The 25,811-nt window shown below is 45.3% G+C and overlaps 1 protein-coding gene across 1 annotated transcript; it reads right to left on the bottom strand.

Annotated features, from left to right (window-relative positions):
• Window positions 1-5,581: 5,581 nt before the first annotated feature.
• On the bottom strand, window positions 5,582-25,805 carry LOC119427238 (nesprin-2). The gene is made up of 22 exons (XM_037694819.1): window positions 24,096-25,805; window positions 23,419-23,661; window positions 23,164-23,319; window positions 22,748-22,989; window positions 20,609-22,670; window positions 20,144-20,478; window positions 18,508-18,652; window positions 18,192-18,392; window positions 17,857-18,116; window positions 16,393-16,552; window positions 15,998-16,153; window positions 15,558-15,698; window positions 15,264-15,440; window positions 14,123-14,260; window positions 13,865-14,050; window positions 13,665-13,778; window positions 13,418-13,570; window positions 13,248-13,343; window positions 13,020-13,148; window positions 9,480-9,617; window positions 7,498-7,566; window positions 5,582-5,793 (listed from the first exon to the last, which is right to left on the bottom strand). Exons 1-22 carry the CDS (start codon window positions 25,764-25,766, stop codon window positions 5,623-5,625), a joined length of 7,143 nt encoding a protein of 2,380 aa, XP_037550747.1. The 5' UTR covers window positions 25,767-25,805; the 3' UTR covers window positions 5,582-5,622.
• Between the last annotated feature and the right edge of the window lie 6 nt (window positions 25,806-25,811).

Here is a 25,811-nt window from a genome sequence, read left to right as displayed (position 1 = left end):
GCAGCACAAGAGTTCAAGTACAAGATCCTAGATCAGGTCCTCTGAGGACCACTGAAACAAAGATGCTGAAATGGCCACTGACGGCGCTGTGTGAGACTCATGGCAGCCATCTTGTTAGGAGCTGTGTGAGTCGGTGTTCTGTTTTTATGGGGGAGTGACATAGTTACCGTCTGGTGCTGCTTCATGTGTGTCATCAGCACTCGACAATAACACAAATTACTTTGTTGTAGTTTATTGTGTGTATTGTTGTTAGAATATAACAATATTGTGAAATTGTTGTCGCTAATGAACCCGTTTGTCGGTACCATCCTGCTGCTTGTGTCTGACAGCAGAGCCCACTCTGAGCAGACCATCCAGACACAGTGCCCAATGACCCCACAATACAGCTGACCTTTGACCCCTGAAACACCATCTCCCCATCCAGAGAAGTCAGTTTGTGTGTGAAGAGGACACAGGAAGGATCAATGTCTGTTTTTTTTTAACCAATCAAAGGAGGGAGGTATTTTTTATTTGGAAACAGTTTTTATAAAATCATTTTTATTCAAAATATTTATTTGGGCTAAAGATCCTCCCATTTTGGATGGAGGCAACAACAATCTTTACTAGTTTCACTTCAATCTAAGAACATTGGCTCAAAAGATATTTTGCTAACAGACACATAAACACAATTACATCATCACCCACCCAATATTAAATTCTAGTTTAAGTTAAAAGTGAAGTAAAAAGCTCCACATGTGTCAGACGTGTGCTGCTGAGCTGAGTGTGAGGCTTGATGCAGACTCACCTGCAACCTCAGGTGTGTGTCATCTTTACCAGGTGTGTTAGGATAGGGACAGAGACAGGTCAGGGACTGAGACAGGGACAGAAATAGGGATGAAGACATATGGAAAGGGACAGAGACAAAGACAGGAACACAGACAGGGACAGAGATGGGGACAAAGAGAGACAGACAGGGACAGAAACAGATAACGGGGATTGAGACAGAGAGGGACAGAGACAGGGACAAGGACAGACAGGAACAGGACAGATGCATAAATGGACAGGGACATAGACGAAGAGACAGGAACACAGACAGGGCAGAGACAAAGACAGAGACAGGAACACATAGGGGCAGAGACAGGGACAGACAGGAACGCAGACAGGGGCAGAGACAGGGACAGAGACAAAGACAGACAGTAACACAGACAGGGCAGAGACAAAGACAGAGACAGGAACACAGACAGGGACAGAGACAGACAGAGACAGGAACACAGACAGGGCAGAAACAAAGACAGAGACAGGAACACAGACAGGGCAGAGACAGGGACAGAGACAGGAACACAGACAGGGCAGGGACAGGACAGCACGCCTGAAACAAGCCTTCTCTCAGGCCTGATGTGGACTCTGCACAGAGCCGACCGGGACACAAACAGCAACTCAATCTTTAGATGAACCTGAAGGAAAGAGAGGAACATGGTTTCTCTTGTTCCTGTCCTTTCAGAATAAGAGCCCTGACACAAGTCAGAATGTGGAGGAGGGTATCTTCAGCATCACTCCTCTTCATCAGATCAGTCAGCCTCCACCAGTTCAACCAGAACTGAGTGAGGAGATCCTGAGCTTCCATCTCGACACAGCGGGCGACATGCATTCAAGGAGCGCTTGTTTTACATCTGGAATAAAGAAACAAAAGTTTAACGGACGTGTCGAGTTCTTAAATCTAAAAAGCTGCGAGAGATGAGCAACATTTCGTGTGACTTAAAGAAAAGAACTTCCCTCAGCCCTCGAGCCAAGCCTCTCCACATCTGCCATCATTTTGTCATCAGCAGCGGTGATAATGGCTCCTCACCTGATCAGGAGCTCCCTTCATGTGTGCCTCAGCTCTCTCAGAAGTCTGATGAAGCTCTGAAGCGCTTTCAGGTGTTTTGTGCCCATCATGCGTCCTGCTGTTCCATCACTACGCCTCCTAGATGAGTCTGTCACCTTCAAACAGACAGCAGGAGGAGAGGTGCGTGCATGAAAAGCATCCATGAGGAGAAGAGTCCACGACGTCTAATCAGGCCCTGCAGGAGCTCCATCACACCCACCACACAACAAAGCTGCTGCAGCTCAAAGGAGGTGATAATCAGGCGAAGAAAGAAGACCCATATTTCTATATCTGAGTGTTGGAGACGTGAGAATCAATCCTCGGAGCTGTCAGGATGAAGGTTCGCCTCCCAGAAGGAAGCAGCCAGGTCCGCTCCAAATCCAGCAGCTTCGGCTGGGCCCAGTCCTCCTCCTCTTCGTCAGCCTCAGCAGGGGGGAACCTGCAGCCCCAAAACCACACATCAACTTTAACAACTCACTTTCTCACTCTTTATTTAGTCTTAATTTGTCTTTCAGTTCTTTGTTTGCTTTATTTATTTATTTTTGTATGTACTGTGTATATATATATATATATATATATATATATATATATATATATATATATAGTTTGTCTCTGTTTGAGAATGTATTTTTGTCTGAAGTTTTGAGATTTTAATGTCGATTCTACTTCCATCAGAATATTTTATTCGAGTTTTATCAAGTCTTTTAACTCTTACCTTCATCTGCTGTTGGATTTTTTAACATGTAAGAACAAGAACAAACTCTCGAGGATTATCAGGAGGTGCAGCAAAACTGCTGGCATAGCCCTACAGAACCTCACTGACCTACACAAGGCGAGGTGAGTGAACGAGGCCAGGCTGATTCTGGCAGATCCTGATCACCACTCCATGGCGAGTTCAGGTTGCTTCCATCTGGACGCAGGTAACTGCTGCCCAGACGTAGAACAGACTGAAAAACTCATTCAGCCCTGCCATGATCAGGTTTCTCAAATGAACAGGGGTGATTTCTGTACCGATATTTTAATGTTTTAATATCTTGTCTAGTATGAATGTTTTATGAGTCTGACTGTGAAACAAATTGCCTTTTGAGGTAATAAAGATTCTTGAACTTGAACCTGGAACAAACTCATGTTACAGAGTCAACATCCGGTGCATCGTGGGAGAAAAGCTACCTGATCAAATGTAACAAGGTAGAGTCAGGTCCTCTGGACGGATTCTTTGTTGAAATGTTTCATCTTTTACACAGAAGACTTCCTCAGTCTTTTGGATAAGATAAAAGGCTCTGATTTCCTTATGGCTCTGGATGTTGTAGGGCTGTCTTGGTTGACACACCTTTGCAACATCACATGGACATCAGAGGCAATGCCACTGAATTGGCAGACTGGGGTGGTGGTTCCCCTCTTCAAAAAGGAGGACCAGAGGGTGTGTTCCAATTATAGGGACATAACTCTCCTTAGCCTCCTTGGTAAGGTCTATTCAGGGGTACTACAGAAGCAAGTAAGATCATTCGTCGAACCTCAGATCCAGGAGGAACAATGCGGGTTCCATCCTGGCTGTGGAACACTGGACCAATTCTTTACACTCACTAGGGTCCTCAAGGGGTCATGGGAGTTTGCCCATCCAGTATGCATGTGCTTTGTGGACTTTGAGAAGGCATTCAACCGTGTTCCTCGAGGTACACTGTGGGGGGTGCTCCTCAAGTATGGGATTGGGAGCGCTGCTCCTCCACATTGAGAGGAACCAGCTGAGGTGGTTCGGGCATCTGGTAAGGATGTTCCCTGGGCACCTCCCTAGGGAGGCCCTTCAGGCATGTCCAACTGGGAGGAAACCTTGGGAAAGACCTATGACACGCTGGAGAGATTATGTCTCTTGGTTGACCTGGGAATGCCTTGGAGTCCTCCCAGAAGAGTTGGAAGAGGTGGCTGTGGAAAGAGATGGCCTCCCTGCTCAATCTGCTGCCCCCACGACCAGACTTCAAAACAAGAGGAAGAGGAGGGATGGATGGATGGACTTAGTCTGAGAAAATGCAACTAACTCGGTTTTATAAATAGCCCCTTCTCATAGTGGATCAACCAGTTTACTGGTCACATCCAGAACTAGTTGTTCACATGTAAACAGGAGGACGACCAATCTAACAATTGGTCGTTAAACATCTGCAAGTTTGCGTTCAGGTAGTTCAACCCCTTCACTTGTGATCACGTCGCCTCTTTATAGCCGACGATGGTTCTGCTCTGGAACCAGTAACCACTCTGCAATGAGTCGATGGGGTTCAGGCTTATGCAGGACAGGAGTGGGGGCAGAGCCTGCTGCAAATCATCCGTTTACCCAATTCCCATCGAGTTCTTGACGGATCTTGACGAAGACTGATGTTGGACAGTTTTTGTCTCTTCGGCGTCTATGGACACAAACATCAAGGGACATCAAGTCAAAGACTTTCCTGGAGTCAATTCAGTACATCGACCAGACGGGGTTTCTGCTTCAGCTCCATTAAAGTTCTTCTATATCACCCAAAACATCTTCTGAGTTTACATTATAGTTATAATATGACGTGCACCCCCCCCCCTCCCCCCCAACATGTCCCTCTGAGCAGGAAAAGACGAGACTGAGGACTTATTTGTGTTTATTTGTTTTTTTCACTCAAAACTTCAAGACAAACCTGAAAACATCATCGTGACCATCCATCATCAGAAGCTTTAGGAACGTTGGTGTTTATTCAAACCAAGCGTTTCGTTAAACACCACATCACTTTAGGACGTAATCAAATTTGTTTCGCTTGTCGGCAGCGAGTTACATCCCCAGCAGTTGTAATCCAGATTAGAAAGACAGGACCCTCCCGTCCACACCAGATTAAGTTCTTGTCTAAACAACAAGCTCCAATATAACATGTACAGAAGAAGGAGAGCTTATAAATATCAAAGGTTCATTTTTTACACTTTCACTCTGCATGTCCTGGTAACTGAGACCAGATGATAAAGATCCACACAGAAAACTGAATGATGTTAAATAAAACAGGGCTCTGATACAAAAACCACGAGACCGAACGACTCGTCACGTTCCATCAAAGCATAAATACGAACGCCACCTCTGACTCAGCAGATAATGTGCTGTGTCATTCTGACCCGACCCGCTCGCGTCAGCCTGTTGAGCTGAAATATTCTCTGCCAGCTCAGCATCCTTCATTAAAAAAAACACACAAGAAGACTTTTATTTTTAAAGGCTCGGGTTAATCTGGGCTTTTATTTTTGTTTTGTTTTTTATTTGAAACTCGCTGTGACCGTGCCGACTCTGGACTCTGAGCAACTTGAGTTTTTTAAACGGACCACGATCGCAAAAGTGATTGGATTTGTTGCTGGAAAAATAAAAGTTGATTTAATTTGTTTCATCTATGGAGATGTCCTGATGATGGAAGAGTTATCAAATGTTTTTTTTACAAAGAAATCATTTCTAATTTTTGTTTTCTAAACATCAGGACTGATACCTCCTGAAACAGTCCTGCAGGCAGATCTAAAGTCTGCCTCGGGTTCTTGCTGAAGGTTTTAGATCTCTCACACAGAAAAGATAAAAGATCAGATTTAACTTTTTAAAACGTTGTATGTTAGAAGACCTCGAGAGTCCACCTGGAACATTCAGATACATTTGTCAGAAACTCCAGTAGTCTCTGGAAATAAGAGAACTAAAGGATTAAATGTCTTGACAGAGCCAGGAGGTTCTGGAGCAGTTCAGAGAATAAAAGACAGTTTGAAGGTTCTAAAAGAACCAAGAGAAGGAAGAAAATACGTTTCTATGAAATCAAACATCTCTGCTGGGACTTGGAGTCGGCCTTGGAGACGTTTGCGGCGGCAGCCGTGTTTATTGTGGTCTCAGACTGGGTCTGGGTTCTGACCGTGCCCAAAGGTTCTGCAAAAGATTCAGGGGAACTTTCTTCTGTGGTGTCGGTGGAGCTCTTGACGTCCTGAAGAGACACGAGCAGAGTTAAAAGATCAGTCCGGTCAGCCATGTACTGCAAATACAAATGCAACACTGCAAATGGGAGTGGTGGTGCAGAGGTTAGGGAGGGTGGGCCTGTGAAAGGAGGGTCGCCAGTCAACTACCCGGACCGACAGCATCAAAATGCGGGTGGAAAAGGTGAAACGCCCACACCTGCCTCCACCCTCGTTTGCCCAATTTTGGGCCCATGAGCAAGTCCCTTAACGTCTCCACACCACCCAGTTGCTCCCCAGGCACCTTGGATGGCAGATCTCTGCTTCACGTGTGCTCAATGCAATGGAAAAAAATCCAGTGAATTAATTTCCCCATTGGGGATTAATATAGTACAATAAAATAAAATATACACCAACCAAAGAAAGAGACAAAGCTGGGCTTTCTCCTCCAAGCCCGGCTCGACTAAACCTCCACCAGAGATGGATGGGAACGATCTGAGACCGGCATTTGTGAGGGAGTTCCCTAAATGTTCGCCTCATCAAGTGCTCCGGAGCAGGAGTTCAGCCCGTTACCATGGTGATGAAGCTGGGCTCAACAGTTTCCTTAGTGAGCCTCAAACTGCAGCTCGAGAAGACCAAATCAGAGCTGGGTTTATCAGAATTTTTTTTAAATTATTTATTGCACTTTATTAATACCCAATGGGGAAATCAAATCTCTGAAATTTTTCCCATTGCACATGTGAGCACACGCACGTGAAGCAGAGGGCTGCCATCTAGGGCAGGGGTGTCAAACCCACTTACAAAAGGGGGCTAAAATTAAAACCTTTGTCAAACTAAGGGCCGGTTTCAGAATCTACATTAACTCAAGTTAGACACCCAACATCTTTTCTTGGTTGCAGGTTCCTCAACAAGAGTTTGATTGGTCTCATTTGATGTTCTCTGTTGCACTTTTGACATCATAAATCAAAGATTACTGGAAAAAATTAAAATGATAAAAGTATTTTACATTTAAAATAGCATCTTGGGGGCCAGATAAGATGTCAACGAGGGCCACATTTGGCCCCCGGGCCTTGAGTTTGTTGACACATATGATCTAGGGCACCTGGGGAGCAGCTGGGGGGTTAAGGGCCTTGCTCATGGGCCCAGAGTGCAGGTGTTTCACCTTTACCACCCACATTTTGATGTTGTCGGTCCAGGGAGTTGAACCGGAGAGTTGACCGGCGACCCTCCGATCACAGGCCCACCCTTTCTCTGCGTCATCACAAAATGACTCAGTCACTGGAAATGATTCAAGGAGTCCCGCGTCCTGACACCCGGTTCTCTTTGTGGAATAAAATGCACTGTTGGACTTGACTGGATCTGGTTCTGACTCCAGGATGGTTTTGGGACTTCAGTTTACTTTCAGGAGGACCTGAGTTTGTCAAAAAGGCTCAGAGTGGTCCAGACCTGGACAATATTTTACTTGGCCTCTTCAGTTAATTAAAAAGTTTCACCTTTAACTGAAAAGTCTTCCCTTCTCATGAAGAAGCCTTTCTAATGAACCCTTCAAGGTTTTTACTGGACTTTAAGTCCAGTAAAGTCCAGTAGGCTCTTAGGATTGGACCAGGTCCTGGAAGACTTAAGACATAATCTGTCTTTAATTGTCTTTGGTTTGGTTTACTTACAAACAGAAATTACAATCAGCCATGTCTTGAAAAAACAAAAATGGTTGAAACACTGACAGAGTATGTGGTTACCTTTGTGTCTTCTGTCTGGTGGGAGCTTGGACCAGCAGCAGCTTCAGTCTCTTCAGGGATAACCGGTTCCTGACACAAAACAATCACAGTTATTACCCTTAGGGTACAAGCATGGACACTACTACTTCTTTCAGCTGTCCCCTCTTCAGGTGCTCCATAGCAAGTCCTCCATCTCACTCTGTCCTCTGTGTCAGCTGTCCTCACTCCAACTACCTCCATGTCCTCTCTAACTGCATCCATATATCTCCTCTGTCTTTTTCCTGTCAGCTGCATTTCTAACATCCTACCAATATACCAACCGTCTCTCCTCTGGACATGTCCAAACCATCTCAGTCTGGCCTCTCTAACTCTCTAACTTTATCTCCCAGTTGTTCAACCTGTGCTGTATCTCTGATGATCTCATTCCTGATCTTCTCCATACTTGTCACTCCTAAGGAGAACCTCAACATCTTCATTTCTACCACTTTCTGTCTTGTCTCCTGTCTTTATTGTCCATGTCTCTGTCACCAGACCATACAACATAGTTGGTCTCACCACTGTCTTGTAAACATTTCCTTTGACGTTTGCTGATACAGTTTTGTTGTACATCACTCATGAAACTTTTCTTCATTCTGCCTGGATTATCGTTTCTCCCTCTTTTGGAAATACGTGTTGACTGCAGCCATTTCCATTCTCTTGGTAAAATTCACCACCATCTGTCCATCCTGGTTTCTTTCCTCGACACCAAATCTACCCATCACTTCCTCATCCCCTCCGTTTCCTTCACCATCATGTCCATTCAGGTCTGCTTCGATCACCACTCTCTCCTCCCTGGGAATACTCTCTATCACTTCATCCAGATTCTTCCAAAAGGTATATTTCTCCTCCACATCACATCTAACCTGTGGAGCATAACCACTGATGACATTTAGCATCAGACTTTCTACTTCTACCTTAAGGCACACCACCCTATCAGACACTCTTTTCACCTCTACTACATTCTTTGTCAACTCCTCCTTCAGTACCACCCTACTCCATTTCTCTTTCTATCCACACCATGGTAAAACAGTTTGAACTCTGCTCCAATGCTGTGAGCCTTGGTGCCTTTCCACTTGTCTCTTGGACACAAAACATCTACCTTCCTTCTCGGCATCATGTCAGGCAGCTCTCTACCTTTGCCTGTCATTGTCACCACATTTAGAGTCGCCACCTTCAGTCCTACATTCTTGACTTTCCTCTTTTTCGGTCTCCTGGCACGTTTCCCTCCTCGTGGTCTTCGAGTAACAGAAGCACAATTTCCACCAGCGCCCTGTTTGTCAAAGGCACCAGGCAGTCATTGTTAACCCGGGCCTTGACCGATTCGGTATGGTGTCGTTGAATACATGTTTTACATCAGATGCCCTTCCTGACTCAAACCTCACCATTTACCCAGCCTTGGGCCCAGCACATAGACACACTGGCTTGTGCTCCCTAGTGGCTGGTTTCAACACCTGCCCAGCTGGTTCCAAACATCAACATCAGGCATCACTGATCCTATAAAAATACATTTTAGTTGCTGTGAAAGAAACTGAAGTTTAAACATTCACGAGTTTACAGAACATGTTCAGCATGCTGCTGCAGTTCTAAATGCTGAGTGATGCTGCCCTCTGATGGAGGAACAACAGCGAGCCGTACAGTGAGGAGACATTACAATGCCAGAAATGTATGAAGGATCAGGAGATCTACTTGAGGGACCTGCTTGAAGAGGTTAGTAAGGTGAGAGGTCTCTATCACCTGCAGAGAGCAAAGTGACCCAGGTCAGGGGTTAGTCACGCAGCTGTAGCTGAAATATCAGGTTTATGGTGTCAGATGTGTCACATCTGCCCCAAAACATTTAATTAGTGTCTACATCACGTCCTCAAACTGAGAGGTACAACACTGGCTGACCTGGACACACGGAGCTCTAAAGTGAAAAGAAACAACAACAACAAAAAAAGGTTTCCAGAGAAGTCCTCGATCTTTACCTCTGGTGACGCTCCGTGCAGAAAAGCATCCCAGAGCCACCAAAAAACACTTGATCCAAAGTCCTCCCCTCTCAGCTCCTCACTGCTTTCTGTCTCTGTGGTTCCTTCAGCCCGGAGCTCGCCCTCAGGCTCCTGCTGCTGACACGGAAACAGGCTCAGACCCAGGGTTACAACAGCAGGGCGGTGACTACCAATGATGACTCGGTTTCATTGAATCCTGTCCTGTTTATTGTTTTTATTTTTCAGGTGCTTGAACTTTTAAAAACCTGAACACTTATGGAATGACGGAGGGTTAGCAAGAGGAGAAAAAATAAAACTAGAAACCAAACAAGGTTAAAAATAGTGATGGTTGTTATGGGAGAGAAGCAGGTGACATCATTCATCCCTTCACCAAATCGTACCGCACCTTTGTGGTGGTCATTTCGTACGAAACACGTATGGAACAGATGGGCTTAAAGTGTCAGAATGAAAGAATACGAAGAAGAAAAAGGCACTGGTGGGGTCAGCCATCAGGTGGTTTGGGTCCTACCTCTCCTATAGGACTTGTGTCAACATCAAGGAATTTATTTCCACACCAGTGGTTCTTCAATGCGAGGTACAGCAGGGCTCCATTCTTGGACCGCTTCTTTTTTTTTTCTTTTTTTTTATACCTGCTGCTGCTAGCGGTTATTTTTCATTTGTACGCTGATGATCGTTAAATTTACTTCTCTCTGAAGCACACTGATGCACACTCTGTCCAACCTCTCCTTGACTGCCTGGTCGACATCAGGGATTGGATGGCTTGAAATTTTGTAAATGTAATGAGAGGGAGACAGAAGTAATTTCCATCAACAGGAAACCCTGCATCGACCTTTTCTCCCTGGCCCCTTATGAGAAACAGGTTGTCACTGATCTGGGATTGAAAATAGACCCTTCCATGAAACTAAACATTCATGTAAACACGATGGTTAAATCCTATTTTTTTCACTAGAGGCGACTGTCTAAATTGAAGCCCGAAACCTTGAGACAGTAACTCATGCTTTCATAACATCCAGTTGTAATTCCTGCGATGCTATTCTTTCTGGAATCAGTCAGGCATCTAGTTCTTGTTAGCAGCTGGTTCAAAATGCTGTAGCCCAATTTTTAACTGGTACAGGCAAGAGGGAGCACATTTCTGTGTTTGGCTTCTGGTTCACTCCCGACTACATTTTAAAATCCTTTTGTATGTTTTTAAATTTCTTAACAGTTGTGCCCTCTTATCTCTCTGATCTGCTGCAGCCATATGTCCCACAGCGCGCTCTGAGGTAAGCAGATAAATGATAAATGGACTGTACTTATATAGCACCTTTCTATCTTATCAAGACACTAAGCACTTTACAACACAATCTGTGCCTCATTTACCCATTCATACAGCGCTCTACTAGATCTATACAAAGAATAATCAGAGTTTTATCACATTCATACACTGATGGGACACACAGAGGCAATGAGGGGTTCAGTGTCTTGTCCAGGGACACTTCGACATGTGGCTGCTGGTGGAATCAAACCCCCAACTCTTGTATTCGAGGACACCGCCACAGCCGCCCAGATCAGATGCTTTTAATGGTTCCACAAACTCCATACAAGCTCAGTGTTGACAGAACCTTCTCTGCTGCAGGTCCAAAATTGTGGACTGGTTTACCGCTACATGTCAGGCTGGCTGCCTCGCTTCCCGTTTTTATGTCTCGGTTAAAATAATAAATTTAATTTCCTGGCTTTCGACCCAGTGTGGGCTGTGTTTAAATTCACTGTGTATTTATTTTTTTAGTTATTTATTTTCTTATCTTTACCTCTGGATTTATGTATTTTATCCTGTGTCCTTTTCATGTTTGTTTTATTGTTTAATAAAACATTTATTAAATTATTTATTATTATTTATTATTTTCTTGTTTATTTGTTATTTAAAAAAAAAAGTTAAATTTGTACGCATCTTTTATGATTGTCTGTTATTGGCGTTGTTGTCCACTGTTGTCATCACTGTTAAAATTCAGGTCTCTCTTGTAAATGAGTCCCTGACGCTCAATGGGATTAACCTGTATAAATAAAGGTTGAATGAATGTTGTACAGCACTTTGGTCAGCCTTGTTGAGGTTTTGAGGTACTTTATAAAGAATGTGGTATGGGATGTTGACTCCTGCTTTTTAGAGGAGCTATGGAAAGCACCAAGAAAACGTTCCAAATCATCTTCATCTCCAAAGTGTCCTCCAGTTCAACAGTTTCACTTCTTGACCCACAACTTAAAAGTTGCATAAACTTACGACCTCAGCAATTGCAGGCTAAAGTAAACTACCAAGACCTGCAAGCAACGCCCTGCAAGCAACGCCCTGCAAGCAACGCCCTGCAAGCAACGCCCTGGAAGCAACGCCCTGCAAGCAACGCCCTGGAAGCAACGCCCTGCAAGCAACGCCCTGCAAGCAACGCCCTGGAAGCAACGTCCTGGAAGCAACGTCCTGGAAGCAACGTCCTGGAAGCAACGCCCTGCAAGCAACGTCCTGGAAGCAACGTCCTGGAAGCAACGCCCTGCAAGCAATGCCCTGCAAGCAACGCCCTGCAAGCAACGTCCTGGAAGCAACGCCCTGCAAGCAACACCCAAAAGCAATGCAGACATGCAACGCTCCCAAGTGAAATCCAAAAGCCATTAAACAAGAAAGCCTTAAACGTATTCAGGACGGCTGGTTTCATCTTTTTGAAACGGTTCATTTTAGGTTCGTCGCTGACGATCATTTTAAAAGGTAACTGACTTTTGCAGATCTTCTCAACGCCCCATCTTCATGACCCTCTGTTGGGTCCTGACCCCACCTCCAGAACTGTTGCTCCAGCCTCCAGTGGGAGGCTGCCATGGCAGGTAGGAAGTGGTGAACAGAGAGGCCCATGGCGGAGAGGGCTTTTTGTACCTAAAAAGTTTGGGTACGAAGTGACCAAAGCTGCACAAGTCTGATTTAGTGGAAAGATGAAGTGCCTGTGGGGTGTTGAAGACATCAGTGAAATGATGGACATGGTGGGACAGCACTGTTGTATCTAAACATTATAGACTCAAACACAGGAGGTCTGAAGACCTTCAACCAGGAGGTTCTGGGTTCAAACCCTGGGTTGGACCTGGTGTTCAAGTTCTCCTTGTGGGTTTTCTCTGGATACTCGTTTCCTGTGCACGTTCAGGCTGCCTTCAGGTGATCTTAATGGGGTTAACCCGGTTAAATTAAGGTGAATAAATATTAAACTATCCTGAATAAAAAAAAACATTGTTTAAAAGAACATTTGGCTCGTAGCTGAAATAAGCTGCTGAACAGAGTTCCCGTTTAACCTCAGAGGACCAGTACCTCACTAAAACACCAGGAGAATTAGTAGAAACATCTGGAGGAGAATTAGTCGAAACATCTGGATTATTTAATCTGTTAATAAAGCACATGCAGGTCCTGATCCTTTAACATTCCTGCCGTGTAGACCGGGATTATCGATGATAAAATCGGGTTTTATCATCGTGTTTGTGTAGCAGCAGAGAGACGGATCAGGAGACGGTTCTTACTCGGTCTGGTTCTGGTGACCTGGACTGCCTCTGTTCTGGGGAGGACTGCTTCACCATCTGCAGAGTTCCTCCAGATCTCCTCAGGATGTCCTCCTTTAAATGGACTGTAGTAATCTGACCCTGGTCCTCCTGTTAGGGACAAGGAGCGAGGCTGGTCAGCTGATTTTTCTCAAAGACAAAGAGCTCCTGAAACTTTAGGTCCTGCGTTGGTTTTTAGTCCAGACTCACCTCCGCCTCTTCAGACGAGAGGGATTCTGGGACTTTGGTGGACGCTTTGTCTCGAGCTGGAGTCTGAGGCTGCTGGATAAACAGGGCGGGAATTTTCTGCAAAGAAACGGTCGTTTATGCAGTTCAGAACCAGAAACACTGCAGATCAAGTTACCGACTGACAGACTGACCTTCTCCAGGTCCTGCAGCAGAACCTGGAGCTGGTCCACCACGTTAAAGACCAGAAGAGTCTCTTCTGCCTTCTCTGGAAGACAAAGACCCGGTTTACATTTCTGGATCTCAGCTACAGTTCTCCTCATGGACTGAATCTTCTGCTCAATCGTCTGTAAAGATAAAAAAACATAAACTGATCAACCATCATAACTTCAAAAAGAACGAGTTTGATCCAGTTCTGGTTCAGAGCTGGTCTGGTCTGACCTTCAGGTTCTCCTCTCTGGGGCTGGGGAACGCCTCTGGAGAAGACAAGATGGTCTTTATTTCAGCCACATCACTCTCCATCTGTCTGACCTCCCCTTCGATGGCCTCCACCTCCTGAAACACAGAGGTCAGTCCATGACTCCGCCCACTCCACAGGAAGAGGAGTGGGCGGAGTCAGAAGAATCGAACCAGGAACTCACGGCAGCGGCGTGTTCCAGCTGGGACAGAGGAGCTGAGAAACTGTCCTGGACCTGGGCCACCTGGACGTCAGCCTCTCTCAGCTGCTCCTGCAGAGCTGTGACATCACACACCTGGGACATGTCCCTCAGAACCGGGCCGAAGCCCTGGAGCGTCTTCCGGATCTGAGACGAGTCGTCCAGCACCACCTGCACCACAGAACCGGGCTGTAACAATAGAGTTCAGCAGGTGAAGGTGTGAGCGCGGAGCAGCGAACGCACCTGGAGAGCGTGCACGTGGCTGTGCAGACACTTAGCTGAGGTGTACGTGCACGGAGCGACGAGCCACGACTGAGCCTCGACCATCCAGCTCCGAGAGCTGTTGATCATCTCCTGGTGCTCCTGGAGCCAAGTGTGGACCTGAACAGAACCAGAAGCACATGTGGACCTGAACAGAACCAGAACCACGTGGACCTGAACAGAACCAGAACCACGTGGACCTGAACAGAACCAGAAGCACATGTGGACCTGAACAGAACCAGAAGCACATGTGGACCTGAACAGAACCAGAACCATGTGGACCTGAACAGAACCAGAACCATGCGGACCTGAACAGAACCAGACAATAATTTAAGAGCAGAACTGCAGCTAAAGGACTAAACTAAATTAGAGCTCGAGAGCTGAAGAAGATCAAAGAAATAGTCAAATACTGTAGTAGACAAAGTTATACTAAAGTTCTGCAAATGTAAAGTATTGGAGTAGTAACATTGTGCATAAATGTACAACGTTGTGATTCACAAAATTCATTCTTCACAACTTGTGAAGTAGTCAAACTTATGTACTGTAGTAGTAAAAGTTCAGTAGTAGTCCAAGTTGTAAAGTAGTAAAGTTCAGTAAATGTAACTAATGTATCGTAGTAGTAACGTTATGTGTAAACGTACATTGTTGGGTAGTAGTAAAAAGTATGTAGTAGTAAAGTACTGTAGTAGAAAAGGCTTTTATTAGTCAAATATGTATAGTAGTAAAGTTCTGCAAAAGTAAAGTATTGTAGTAGTAACTTTGTGCGTAAACATACAACATTGTGAAGTAGTAAAAAACTTATCTAGTAGTAAAGTTCTGTAGTAGTAAAATTTTTGTAGTAGTACAGTGCTGTAGAAGAACTGTAGTAGTAGTAAAGCACTGTAGTAAGGCTCTGGAGTATTAAAGTGATTAAGTAGTAAAGTTCTGTAACAGTAAAGTTCTTTAGTAGTAAAATACTCTAGTAATAAAGTATTCTAGTAGTAGTACTCATTCGTAGTACAGAATAAAGTACAAACAGTGAAAAGTTCTGATCCGGATGATGTAAGAACTCCTCGGTGCTCTGAGGACGTCAAACCTGGAGACTACTCAAGTTAAAGACAAGAAGTTGGACAGTTTGGACCACCTTGCTCAGCAGGGTCGTCCTCTGCTCGGCCTGCTTGGACACCAGGGAGTGGAGCTGCTGGACCTCCACCAGTCTCTCAGTCAGGACCAGGGTCTCATCTGGTCTCTCCAGGTCCTGCAGTTCCACCTCTAGCGCCGCCAGTCGGGAGTGCCACAGGTCCAAACCGTCCCACACTCTCTGAGGACAGAGACAAGTCAGAACTTTGTGTGTTGTTCTCATACTGGACTTCCAGAACCAGACTTGACTTGGACCCTCGTCCCCGTATGGACCGGACCCCTGGGGAGGGACACCCACCTTCTGAGTGAACTTTGCTTGAGCTACAGTTGGACTCCTGTCCTCCAGTCGGTTCTGGACTGACCTCAGCCCAGCCTGGATGTCAGACAGCTTTGCACCCAGCCGATGGACCGGACCGCTCCGCTCCACCGCCTCCCCGACCTGAGGAACCAATCAGAGACAAGAACCGTTCAGAACCTCCTCACTCAGGTGGGACTCACCGGAGCAGGCCGGGGTCGTAGTCTGCAGTGATGTGGAACCTGCACCAGGTTCTGGGACAGAGATCCAAACGGAAGGGAAAGATGCAAAAGTTCTGGTTGATCCGTCCGGGTCAGAACCACAAACAGTAACCATTAAACAGTAAAACTGGACTGATCCAGGGACAGAACCGACGCCGGTCCAGTCATCTCAAAACAAGGTTCTGCTCAGAGACGTTCTGATCCAGAACACCTGGGGCGTACCTTTGTTTCCACTTCCTGCAGGGACTTTGTGGCTTCCTGCAGCTGGCTGTCAATGTCCGCCGGTACCGGAGCGTTTGGGTCGGAGTGTTTCATTCTGAGGCTGTCTGTGATGCGCTGCAGCAAAGCCTTATGGGTAAACAGCTGGCTGTACAGCTCCTGAAACACACAGGCCTTTAAACGCTAAGAACAATGATCGAAGGTTCGAATAAAACCAAGAAAAACGGTCAATTGTCCTGGAAACAAGGATCTGACAGGACTGATGAGCTAAAGGCTGGTCCTGAAAACGACTATTTTAAAACCTTTACACAGTTTTTAATTTGTTTTGTTACACGGTTATTTACAAACAGGACACCAGCAGCTAGCTGTAGCACTTCCTGCTGAACGAGTCATGTCACCTGCAGCTGCTGAGAGCTGCTGCACGTCTCCATCTGCGACAGCAGGCCGTCTGCGGCGCCGAGCCAGACCCGAACCACCTGCAGCTCCTCGTGGACCTTCTCCCTGTCCTGCAGCTCCCTCCTGGAGGCCTGAAAGCCTGCCCTGCTCTTCTGCTTCACACTGAAAACACACAAACACGTCGACTCACCCCAAAGATAAAGACTGGGACAGCTGGACAGAGACCAGGTTTAGAGTTCAGGGTCAGAGTCCGGATCTGTTTATCCCACCTGAGAGGGTTCAGGTTCTGCTCAACTTCTCATACTCAACGATAAAAAAGAAAAAAGGTTAAAAACAGAAAGAGTTGTAGAGAAGGAGACCTGTTGGAGGACTTGTTGATGCCAAGTTTTTAAGAGACAGGTTTAAAGTGAAGGCGAGTGGACTGATCCAAGAGGACAGGAGTCATACGGTCCAGATGTTTTCAGGCAAAACAGAACAGTTTTTAACATCTGCACAGTTTGAACCATCAGACCAGATAAACTAATCTGAGCTAATCAGGCTAAACAAAACCATTTTTAATGCAGGTTTAGATCCGAACGATAGTAACGATGGTCTTACCTGCTGAGTCTGAGAACCTAACATGTTCTGCTGGATCATTGATGGGTTCTGTTTCCTTTGGATTTCAGCACGAAAAGGTTCGGTTCATAGAAATATTTTAGGGCTCTACAGAAAGCCTGAATTAAATAAAAAAAAAAACTAAGGTTCCACTTAAAACTAGGAATTAAATATGATTTTAAAAAGTGCTAAAGAGAAGAAAAACCTTTAAAAGACACAAAACCAGTGGAAATTAAAATTTTACCTAAACACATAAATGTTTCTTTGTTGATTATGTGCATTTGAAAACAACTTTTTATAACATTCATATTTATAACAAGAAACATTTGATAATGTCAATAAAAATATCAAAGCAATTAGTATTTTACCTTGTTTTATATGGCGCCTTGATTTGACTGTTTATAAATTTTTATTTGATTTAATTGCTTTTTGTTGAATTATTGTTGTCTGTACTTTATATATTGTCAGTCTAAAGCAGGTCTCTGTTGAACATGAGTCCTCGTGGCTCAATGAGACTAACCTGTATAAATAAAGGCTGAATTAACAATTCCAATAAACTGTGCAATACTTAAATCAGCCACAAGAGGGCGCGCACAGCTCAGAAGGAATAAAGGCACCTTTAGAAGAAGAAATCCAGCAGCTGCCGCAGGTGACTCCGCAGTTTGAAATGTTTGACATCATTGTAAACCTGATAGCTTTTAGTCGGATGTTAGTTTTTAACAGAAAACAAAGTTTAAATGTGATTAAAACAAAGGAGTTTGTTTTAAATGTTTATTTTTACCACGACTCACCTTTCTGCTTTAGATTTAACACCAACTCATATTTGTGGCAACAGATTTTTTTTTTCTTGAACGATGAACCATCGGATTTACCTGCTGTATCGGCTCTGCATCTGCTGCAGCTGCTGACAGAGGGGAGTGGGAGGAGCCTGTTCCAGGTGGGCGGGGACTCCCAGCAGCCGGGCTGCGCGCAGCTCCAACGCGGACAATGCTCGGTGTTCGCAGTCCAGTCTGTCCTGGTACTGTTCCCAGGCCTGCAGCAGGTCCTGGAGCTCCTCGGAGGAGGACTTCACCTTGGAGGAGTCAGGGAGCTCTGCCTCCACCTGCTCCAACACCACACGGGCTTTCTCCACCTGAACAGTGAGACCCAGTCAAAGAAGCACCGGCTGCTGTGTAGTCCACCTGCAGTTCACCTTTGGTCTACTCACGCTGTCCGTGATGCTGAGCCACTCTGAGATCCTCTGTCTGCTCCGAGCCGTCAGCTTCTGGACGCAGCTCCGGAAACCTGACACCCGTCTGCAGATGGAGGCCCCTGCAGCCTCCCGGCCTCCACGACAGCTCTGGTCTGGGCACCACTCCCTCAGCTCCTCCAGATGTTTCTGCAGGGCCTCCATCTCCTCAGACAGAACCTAAAGAACACAGGAACATCTCAGCCACGGTCCACATTGCTCCACAAGGGTCCAAGTGGTGAGAGTTTCTTTCTAAAGGAAAACCAACTGGCAGGCTCGGTGGATCTGAACGTACTCTGAGCTTGGCCTCCTGGTCAGTACAGTCAGTCAGACAGGTGACTTTGTCTGATGTAACCTCTAAGAGCCTGCTTTCAGCCCTCGTGATCCTCAGGAGGACTTCATCTCGACACTTTGTGTAGTTTCTGAGCTGCTCTGCACACCTGGAAAACACGACTTGTTGATGTTAGTCCAATAAAATCAGATCAATGCGACATGAAGGAAGACGTGAACACGGACTGGACAGCCTGAAGTCATGAGGTCTACCAGGCTTCTGGTTCCTTCAACGTTAGGTGACTTTACATTCAAACTTCAGTTTACAAAGGGCTAAACATTAAAACAATAATAGTGTGAATGTTTATGAAACATTCACACTATTGTGATCACTTTTGTTCAGTTTTCAGCTATTCCAACAAATCATAAATCAAAACGTTCAGCTTTTTCAGGACAATCCTGCTATGACTTTTGGTTTTGGTGCAACTTTAGCTTTTTGAAATATTTAGCTTTTTCTGCCATTTGTTTCCTCAAAGAAAATAAATTGAGCTCATTTTACATCCTTCAGATCTTTATATCTGTTTACAACCTTTTACTGCTCCTTTCACATTTTGTTCTGCTTCGGCTTCTTTTAGCTTCCTTGTGCAAATTTAAACTTTCAGCTATTTTCAGCTAATGTCAGCTGTTTTTCAGCTGTTTTGGGCTCCTTTCAGAATCTTTTAACTACATTTTTGTGCTTCTTCCAACTTCTTTCTGCTAATTTCAGCTTGTTAAGTTCCTTTCAGCTTATTTCTGCAAGTTTCAGCTTTTTCTGCCATTTCAGCTACTATTTAGCTGTTTTATGCTAATTTAAGCTTTTTCAGCTAATTCTACATTTTTTGTACTCAATTCAACTTTTTTCAGCCTACTTCAGCAAAAATGTGCTCTCTCCACTTATTTCTTGTAATTTCAACTTCTTGCTGCTTTCTCAACTACTTTTCAGCTGTTTTTTGCCTTTTGTTCAGATAATTCCCACGTTTTTTTGCTCAATTCTTTCAGCAAACGCATTATTTCTGCCTTCTTTTGCTAATTTAAGCATGTTCTACTTTTTCAGCCTTTTTTTTTTGTTTTGTTTTTTTGCATTTAGTTAATTTGAGCTGTTTTCAGATTTTTAAAAAATCAATTTTTTGTGTGGTAATTTTAGCTGATTTCAGCCTAATTAACTTCTTTCTGCTAGTTTCAGCTTTATCTGCTATTTCAGCTTCCTTTTAACTGTTTTGTACTCATTTTAGCTTTTTCAGCTAGTACCATTTTTTTTTTAGCTAATTTCAGCACCTTCCACTTCCTTCTGGTATTTTAAGCTTCTACCTTTTCAGCTACTTTTCAGCAATGTTTTTCTAATTTCAGCTTTTTAAGCTAATTTCCATATTTTTGTGCTCATTTCTGTTTATTTATGCCTAATTCAGCAAATATGTGTTCCTTCTATTTCTGCTTGTTCTTCCATTTCGGCTACATTTCAGTATGTTTCAGCTAATTTCAGGAAGTTATTCAGCAATGAGCATTCACACTGTATTTTTGCAGGAAATGTAACTTCTCTGTTTTGAAGATCATCTGATCACTGGGAAGATCCATGTTTTAGCTTTGCATGCTAACATCTTGGACTTGGGCTCAGGTGAGTTCACCTGCTGAGGCGCTCCAGTCGTACGTGACCTCCTGCCTGTAGCGTGGACGCCCGAACTAGCAGCTGGCTCAGAACACTTTCATGGAGCTTCTCAAAGCTCTGAGGGAGCAGGAGGGCTTGCAGAGCAGCCTGGTTCTGGACCTGGTCCATGTAGGTTTGGAAGTGATCCTGCAGTGAGGCCAAAGTCTGCCGGGTCTCTTCCAGACCCTCACAGCAGAGTCCAGCAGAATCCTGACGGGTCAGCAGAGACTCCTCCATGTCCTGCAGAAACTGTACCGTGTCATTGACGGCACGGGTGTAGCTTCTGAGACATTCTCCAGCATGGAGGACTTTCTCCTGGAGGGAAAATAAAATGGTTGTTTTTATTTATTTACCATCCATGGGTCAGAGAACCAACAGGTCCAGCCTTAAACCAGCAGGACCAGTTTAAATCCCATAGTGAAGTCAGAAGAAGATAAGTTCTCACCATCTGGGAGTCACATTCAGTGAGGACTGCAGTCTTTAAGGCCAGCAGATGTTCAGATGTTTGTTTGCTTCCCTTCTTTTGCGCCAGAAGCTCCAGCGCTCTGAGTTTTGACTCCACGGTCATTTTTAAAGACAAGAGTTTCTGGTACTCTCCGTCAATCGCAGTCTGGTTTGGATCCATCAAACGGAGCTTCTGAAGCTCCTTCTGGGTCCTGGATAGGAAGAACCGAGTAGCTTTCCTGTCTGATTCAAGGTCCAGGTCTTTGAGCGTGTTCCACTCGACGAGACTGAGGTTGTTGAGGAGCGTTATCTCCAGAGTGTGGAGGCCATCCTCAGTTTGTTTCAGCCTCTGCTGCTCGGCAGTCAGCTGGGAGGGAAACAGGTCTGCAGAAATCCTCTGGAGTTTGGATCCGGCCCGTCTACAAAGGCTTTTCATCAAAGGAAACTGGACCAGGAGGGTCTGGCACAACTTGTACCTGTCTTCCAGGTCCCTGGTTTCATTTTTCGTTTGGTGGACTTGCTCCTGAACGTTCTCCCTGAGATCCTCCACAGATTGCCTCATATTCAGGAAGCTCTCATGATCTCTGGCTTTTATCTCTAGAGTATGAATTTTATTCTGAAAGTCAGAAATAACAGACTTAATCTCGTTGTTTTTTTCCTGTGGGATCCACGGCTTCAGGAGGTCAACCTGAAACTTGTGTTCCAAAATTGTGTGTTTCAAAGGTCTTAAAGCTTGAAGGGACTCTCTGGTGATGGGGAACCTGTGTCTGCTCAGCTCTACTAAGATCTGCCTAAGGCTTTGTTCAACCACCAGCAGGGTTCTCCTCCTTGAATCTGTAGTCTTCATGACTTCATCCAGTTCTTCCTTTTTGGTCTTCTCCCTGCTGCTTATAGCTCTGATGTCCTCTTGGAGGTTCCTGATTTTATCAAAGAGCTGAGATGTTTCTGAGATGCTGAGTTCAGACCTGAGATCTTTAGTCTTCATTAACAGAGCTTCACAGAGCGCCGCCTGCCTCTCAGCTTCAGACAGCGTTTCCTGAATGCGGCGAACTCTGCGATCCAGTTCAGCCTGACTCAGGAGCTCACCGTCTGCGTGCCTCGAGACCTCCGACTGGAGATGAGCCAGAATCCAGGAATCCAAATCTGCAATCTGCTCAGACAGCTTCTCCCGGGTCTGGAGACCAGACTCCACTTCTTTCATGGCCTTGGCCAGCTTCTCAGTGGTGGACTTGGATAGTTCTTCAAGGCATTCCAGGGACGTGTGGATGACTGGTACCTCCTGAGCCTGGTCCAGCTGTGGAAGGAGCTCCGTCACCTCCTCCACCAAAGAGTTCAGCTGCCCCTGTTTGGCCAAGATGTCTGACTGTTGCTTTTTCAGATCCCTGAGCTGCTGGTGAACCTCTTCAGGAAGAAGAGGCACCCTCCTCCTCTTGCCCTCTATGTCTTTCTCCATCTGTTTGGCAGTTACCAGGGCGTCCTTCATCACAGTGATGATCTTCTCCATGACAGGGTTGCTGCTGGTTTTAGTCTGGGAGGACAGGAGCTCCTCTATGTGACTCAGTTTCTCTCTGACCTCCTGGAGTCTGTGGTGCATCTTCTCTGAATCATCCTTCCATTTGCAGCTGAGGAGCAGCTCCTCTGACAGCTGCTTTAAGTACTGGTACTCCTGTTGGAGAGCTTTGACCTCAGCGTTTATCTCCATCAGATGCTGCGCCTCCCTGTAACTCCACGGAGCAGCTGAGGAGTCTTTGGCTTGAAGGTCTTTCCTGATGGTTTCCAGGTGCTTCTGCAGACTGGTCAAATCTGACAGGAGGATGATGATGTGGTCAGAGAAGATGGTGGTAAGATGAAGGGAGCTCTCAACAGTCCTTTCCAGAGAGCTCCACTCCTCTTGGAGGTTCTTCTGCTCAGTCCGGACAGTTTCCCTATCAGAGTGACAGAGTATGAGACACACCCTGGTGTGGATCAGGAGCACCTCTCCAAGTATTGTTCTGTTCCCCTCCAAACATCTCTGAAAGGAGGTCAGCTGCCCGGCATGTGTCTGACAGCTCTGCTCTGGAGACCTGAAATGAAACATGTTCTCTGTTTATCCGTCAGGTCCTCTGAATCATGCGGACTGAAACAGACGGAGACAACTCACATTTTCACAGCATCCAGCTCTGCTGTCAGCTGATCAACTTTGGTCCTTGCTGAGTGGATCTGTGTGCAGTAATCAGACACCAGCTGCAGCTGGGCTTCTTTAGTCTGGATCACAGCAGCAGCATCCTGAACCACGGCGCTCCACTCGTCCTCCAAGAGATCCAGATTGTGCTCGTTTGTAGCATCAGCCTCCCTCATCTGAGAGACCACCGACAACTGAAGCTGTGCAACGTCTCTGCACTCCTGCACTCAAACACAAAGTTACTCAAAGCTTGGATTTCCAATTCACAGGTTCTTTTAGGTCATGGTCCTCATAAACTGCCTGTGACAAATATTTACTACTCTAAGGACACCTTGGTGGATTGATGCTTTTCTTAGCAACATCTTGTGAAAGATTCTATAAGAGCCTCGTCTCACCTGAGCCTCCTCCACTTGCTGGGCCATAGCTGCCGGGCTGAGCTCAGCAGGACGGTTCTTGATGCTCAGAACCTTTGAAACAACTCTGCTGAGCAGAAGATCCAAATCCCTGCTGGAGGTGAGGAGAGTCTCTAGAGCGTCTTCCTGTTGTGTACCCTGTGGATAAAGACCAGTGACTCAGATTGTACCCCTCAGGTACTGGACACGAGCCAGCAGCATCAAAACCCACTCAAGGACCAACATTAATAGACTGACCTGAATAATCTGACTGATGGCCCCTGTTCGAGAGAGGAACTGTATTTCTGTGAAAATGTTCTCCATGGCAGTTCCTCCTGGTTCCTCCAGGTCTGGTTCCTCCAGGACCGGTTCCTTACCCTCCTGAATTTTTCGTTCTTGAACTGTTAATCCTTCCAAATGAGTTTGTCGACCCGGGCTGATGTCAGTTGATTTCTCCTGCAGTGACTCTGTCAGGATCTCTTCAGAACCCAACACCACCTCCTGTTGTCACCAAGAAACTCCAGGTTTATTGTTAGAATTGTTTCAACGTGCAAAAGATGAGTTAAAAATTTTTGGATCATCTCTGTGCATGTAATGATATTAAAACAAACCAGTGCCTAATAAGTCTGTAAAACCATGTAAACTAAGTGAATCTATTGTTTATTTTGAATAAAGTTATAAAACATATTTCAACAAACTAAGAATGACAGAAAACACTTGTGACTTTCCTCTAATGCTGAATTCTTGATGGTTTTTCTGTGGTTATCTCAGATAATCTTCATAAATCTGATGAAGTTGGATTACTCAGAATTTTACGTGGCAGGACTTTATTGCAGGAGATGTTATTTGTTCCTCAAACTAACCCTCTTCAAGACTTCAAAGCTCATATGTCTCAGCGTACGGTACAAAAACTCGCTGTAAGCCTTTGGACTCACTTTTGGTAAATTCACATCCCGAAGAATAATTTCTTCAGACGCAGTCCGGCTCGTTTGAAGCAGAATATCTTCACATTCCTTCATCATCAACTTGTGCTCTTCTCCTTCAGTTTTCTCTCCCACATCTGTCATGTGTTCTTTAATTAGGACTTTAAGAACTGAACATGGTTCAGTGATGAACCCAGTAAAACTTTCTTGGACCTGCTCCTTCGTCATCCTGAATGCAGACGAGTCAGGCTGAACTTGAGCTGCAGTCATGTCTTCTGTCTCTTTATGGGTCTCAGATTGGACCTCCGTCTCCGGCAGCTTCTCTGTGCTGATAGTTTGGTTCTCAAAAGAGCTCAGATGGATTTCTTTCACTTGGACAGAACTTTCATCTGAGATTTTTGATGCTTCATGCATCTTGTCTGGTAAAGGTGTGGGCTGGTTGTGAACATCAGCATCTTCACCTGCCACAGGTGTGAGCCTGTTGGGTTCGAACTGAGGATCAGCTTGATTTGTTTCCTCGCCGCTCTTTTCAGATAAACTCATTTTAGATAAACTCATTTCAGCTGGTTCTTGGTGTTCAGGTTCTTTAACATTTACTTCATCCACCGTCAACTTATCTGGGTGAATATCTGCAAAGGTCAAATCTGGTTCTTCTGTCATGCTTTCACTCTGAAGAATTGATTCACGTTCATCATGTTCTGACACCAGTGGCATCTGTTGCTCAGGTTCTTCTTGTGAACTGCTGATAACTCCTTCCGAAACTGATGGGATTTGTTGCTCCGGTTTTTCTGGTGAACTGCTGATATCTCCGACTGACTCTGATGGGATTTGTTGCTCTGGTTCATCTAGTGAACTGCTGATAAGTCCAACTGGCAATGATGGGATCTGTCGCTCTGGTTCATCTGTTGAGCTATTGATAACTTTGACTGACACAGATGAGATTTGTTGCTCTGTTTTTTCTGGTGAACTGCTGATAACTCCTCCTGACACTGATGGGATTTGTTGCTCCGGTTTTTCTGGTGAACTGCTGACATCTCCGATTGACACTGATGAGATTTGTCGCTCTGGTTTATCGGGTGAGCTTGGGATAACTTCGACTGACACAAAAGGAATTTGTCGCTCCGGTTTTTCTGGTGAAATGCTGATAACTCCGACTGACAACGGAGGGGTCTGATGCTCCGGTTTATCTGGTGAACTGCTGATAACTGCAACTGACACAGATGGGATCTGTTGCTCCAGTTCATCTGGTGAGCTTTTGATAACTTCAAATGACACAGATGGGATTTGTCGCTCCGTTTCTTCTGGTGAACTGCTGATAACTCTGACCGACACCAATGGAATTTGTCGCTCCGGTTTATCTGGTGAACTGCTGATAACTCCAACTGACACTGGTGGAATTTGTTGCTTCGGTTCATCTAGTGAACTGCTGGTGAGTCCACCTGACATTGATGGGATCTGTCGCTCTGGTTCATCTGGTGAGCTTTTGATAACTCCGACTGACACCAGTGGGATCTGTCCCTCCGGTTTATCTGGTGAACTGCTAATAACTCCAACTGACACCGGTGGGATCTGTTGCTCCAGTTTTTCTGGTGATCTGCTAATATCTCCGACTGACAATGATGGGATTTGTCGCTCTGGTTTATCTGGTGAGCTTTGGATAACTTCGATCGACACTGATGGCATTTGTCTCTCTGGTTTATCTGGTGAACTGCTGATATCTCCGACTGA

The sequence above is a fragment of the Nematolebias whitei genome, chromosome 21, assembly GCF_014905685.2.
Source record: "Nematolebias whitei isolate Nwh7 chromosome 21, NemWhi1, whole genome shotgun sequence".
NCBI lineage: Eukaryota > Metazoa > Chordata > Actinopteri > Cyprinodontiformes > Rivulidae > Nematolebias > Nematolebias whitei.
Note: the sequence above shows the minus strand (reverse complement) of the source record. Positions and strands in the feature narration are given on the sequence as shown.

Coding starts and splice junctions, on each gene's coding strand:
- LOC119427238 (XM_037694819.1), bottom strand. CDS start 25,766: ATGCCATCAGTGTCGATCGAAGTTATCCAAAGCTCACCAGATAAACCA. Junction 22,990..23,163: donor AGCAAGTGGAGGAGGCTCAG/GTGAGACGAGGC, acceptor GTTTGAGTGCAG/GAGTGCAGAGACGTTGCACA. Junction 22,671..22,747: donor GAGCTGGATGCTGTGAAAAT/GTGAGTTGTCTC, acceptor GTTTCATTTCAG/GTCTCCAGAGCAGAGCTGTC.